This window comes from Pongo pygmaeus, chromosome 22 (genome assembly GCF_028885625.2).
Source record: "Pongo pygmaeus isolate AG05252 chromosome 22, NHGRI_mPonPyg2-v2.0_pri, whole genome shotgun sequence".
In the NCBI taxonomy this organism is placed as follows: Eukaryota; Metazoa; Chordata; class Mammalia; order Primates; family Hominidae; genus Pongo; species Pongo pygmaeus.
In genome coordinates, this window is record NC_072395.2 from 43,089,466 (window position 1) to 43,092,797 (window position 3,332).

The 3,332-nt window shown below is 39.0% G+C and overlaps 1 protein-coding gene across 1 annotated transcript; it reads right to left on the reverse strand.

The window, feature by feature from the left end:
• Nucleotides 1-1,325: 1,325 nt before the first annotated feature.
• Nucleotides 1,326-2,517, reverse strand: LOC129022622 (keratin-associated protein 26-1). Its single transcript, XM_054468895.1, has one exon. The coding sequence runs from the start codon at nt 2,235-2,237 to the stop codon at nt 1,605-1,607; it is 633 nt and encodes a 210-aa protein (XP_054324870.1). The 5' UTR covers nt 2,238-2,517; the 3' UTR covers nt 1,326-1,604.
• Nucleotides 2,518-3,332: the final 815 nt, after the last annotated feature.

Below are 3,332 nucleotides of genomic sequence, written 5' to 3' on the forward strand. Positions count from 1 at the left end.
CAGTTCAAGAACATGCAAAAATTAGTTAAGTATGTTATATGTTAACTAAAATCTCATTTAAAATGATGTTAAAAATAACAATTCAACAAGATTAACAATAGACGTATGGCTGAGATAAAATTCAGGCTGAGACAATGTGTGATTAGGGTGACAGGCACAGAGAGGGCCGGGGAAAGGCTTCCAAAAATTAGGGATACAGATGTCACAAATTCAAAATATCCAGGAGAGCAAGCAAATAAGGCAAATAATGAACCGGAATGAAATTAACAACAGTGGCATGACCATGATAATAAGTGGAACTGGCACTCTGCTTCATTGTCAGGAAGTCTCTAGGGCAAGATGGAACTGAGAACCAGAAGTGTGTGCCCTGTCTAAAGGGAACAGCTGCAAGTTAGCGCTTGCCAATCACTTTCTTGCACAGTGATATAGTTTCTAGCTTTTCTAGCTTTTCTAGTTCCTCAAAAAGGTAAATATTCAAGCCTTTACAACTTTATTTTCTTTTAATTTGTGAAATATATACCCCCACACATTTTAGGTTGAGTGAGAGAAAAAAATGTATCTTTAATTGTTACATGTCCCATAGCTTATAACTTCTGGCAAATTCTGTGATAGTTCAGGACTGTTTTGTTCACCTCAGTATCTTTTGTGCCTGGCATATAGTATGCAAGCAGTACATTTGTTTCTGAATAAATCAAAAGATTAATTAATGAACTCAGACTGTGTTTTTTCAAAAGTAAGTATGAGTTTTCAAAACAGAGCTGAAGAACATACCGTTCTCCATGATGACCTATGCAAAAGGATGGATGATTGTAAAAAGCATATGTTTGGGGACCTATGTGTAAGTCAGGATCGCAAGAGCTTAGTTTTATTATTTGCAATATTGAGCAAAAGAGCATGAAGCCAGAGAGGTACGGGGGGAGAAAGACAGTGAGGAAACTAGGTGTCATGCTAAGAGGTTTGAATATTTATCTTATGGGAATAGATTATAGGAAGTCATCAAAGGCGTAAGCAGAAACTTGGTTAGGTTTGCAATTAGAAAGAACATTCTGGTGGAAGTGTGTTCAGTGGGGTAGAGAGATAAGAGACATCATTCCTAATTTTTCCTTTTCAAAACAACTTTCCCGAGGACTTTTTGGGTCTCTCAAGTACATAGGGTCAGAAGTCTAAAAAGCAGCTTAAGGAATAAACCATCAAACAATCCCTCTACTGTCGGGTAAGAATATATGGTTGAGTATCACTTGTCCAACTCAGTCATCTTGCAAGCAATTGACGTTGGTTATTTCTGTGTTAAAATTAAGTCATGAAACACAAACCACTGAACCAGATTCTTAATTTGGACTTAATCACATTTATTATAGTGTAAATCAAATACATTCTTCCCAGACCAGAGCAACATTGAATAGCATTGTAAACTAATTTTTTTGAAGTCAAGGAAAGATGAAAACAAGATAAAACATGTGAGAGAAGCAGCTTGCATTAGATCAGGCACAGTAAAACTAAGAAACATCAGTTGCTACTAGCAAAGAAGCAAAAGTCCATGGAGTTTGAATTTTTGTTGTGGATGCTCAGAGTGATTATTCACTGGAACAAAGAAGCTACTGGTTTCACAGTCCAGAGCAAGATGGACGACACTTGTTGAACACATGGGTCAGAGGTTGGCAACCACTGAACAGAGGCCCCAGAGGTCTGAGGCTGCTGGACACAACGTGAAGACTTTGAGGACGGTAGGCCAAGCAGCTCGAGGGTCGGCATCCAGAAGTGAGGAGGTTTTGGGGTTGGTAACTGTTGGACAAGCAGGATTGGGGGCGATAGCCACTGGGCACACAGCCTCCTATGGGCTGATAACTACTGAGAAGCGGCCTCAGTGGACGACAGCCGCTGGACACATAGCTCTGTGGTCTACAGGATACTGGAAGGCAGGAACTGGAGAAGAAAGAAGCAGGAAGAAAACTGCTTCCTGGGCAGGGCCTGGGTACGTAGTAAGCAGTGGAAGAACCGCAAGAGGTTTCAAGGTTGCTGGTCTCACAGTGGGCCGGCTGGCAGCTGGTTGGTTCACCGCAGGTCTCTCGGCAGTTGTCTGTGACCCAGGTATGGTCTTGAGAGCTAGTGGGTAAGTAGAGGACATCTCCACAGCTCACGCTGGTAGGGCAGAGGGCGATGGAGGTGAGAGGAATATGGCAGGCGGTTCTGAGAGATCCTGAGCTGGAGTTTCCAGAGCAGTAGTTGGGGCAAGACATAGTGAGGTTGTAAGAGCAGGCTGCGGTTGAGGGAAAGAAGCGAGTGTCTGAAGTTTGTTCTGCCCTTCCTTAGCTTGACCCTTTATATATCCCTAGAAGGTGGTGCTTCTGCGTGCAGACGCTTCCTCTTGTTGTATGAGGATGCATCAGAACTCTTTATTATAGCCAAGGAAGTGATGCTTCCACCTTCCATAAAACTGGATGCTTCTTGCAATGCCATCCATTGATTAAGTCTATCTATAAACCAATGCAACTGCATTTTAATAGGATCTGTCCTTCTTAAATTATCCAAACAAAACATACACATTTTACAGGCTATGTACTTATTCCAATTACAACCACCATTGCACAAACATTCTTAAGATTCCTCTCTTAGAATTGTCTTTGAAAGTTGTAGCAACTTCTTTGAAACAATGACAAATTACATCTTTCTGAAGAAAAATTCTATTCTTCTTGGAAATTGCCAGAAGTGAGTAACTTGGAAGCAAGTATAAGAGAAAATGAAAATCCTCGCAAACTATATGACAGAAATACGGACAATTTGAATATGTTTTGCTTGATTAGAATTTATTTTTCTAAGTTATGATTTGCTTTATTTCAGAATTCTATTTGGACTTGACTTTCTACCAAAATATCTCTATTCAAAAATATGTGCTCATTTTAGTCATTTCAATAAATAAATAAGCTGAGTGAAGCTGAAACCTTGGCTTATGTTTAAGGTATTCTTGAATACAGATAATGAAGTTGGGCTAAGTTAAAATTATGTATCTGACTGAACAAAAGCAAATAAGTAGACCCTTAAAGAAAGTTAGGCATCTTGACATTTTTCATGATTATTTCAAGCTTATGTATTGCATGGTTTCTCATATTCCAACTGAAAAAATATTGTCCTTGGTTAAAAAATACATTGATTATGACATGAATTTATTTTGCTTTCTACATTGGCCTTGATGTCAATTTCCAAAAAGGAGCTTCTAAACTGCTTTACATAGGGAAAAGCATCAGGATAAAGTATTGTTTTCCTAGATTTTAGTACTTTAAAGGCCATTTGAGAATACGTATTTCTGGTAAAATTGTTTTAAAAAATGTATGATT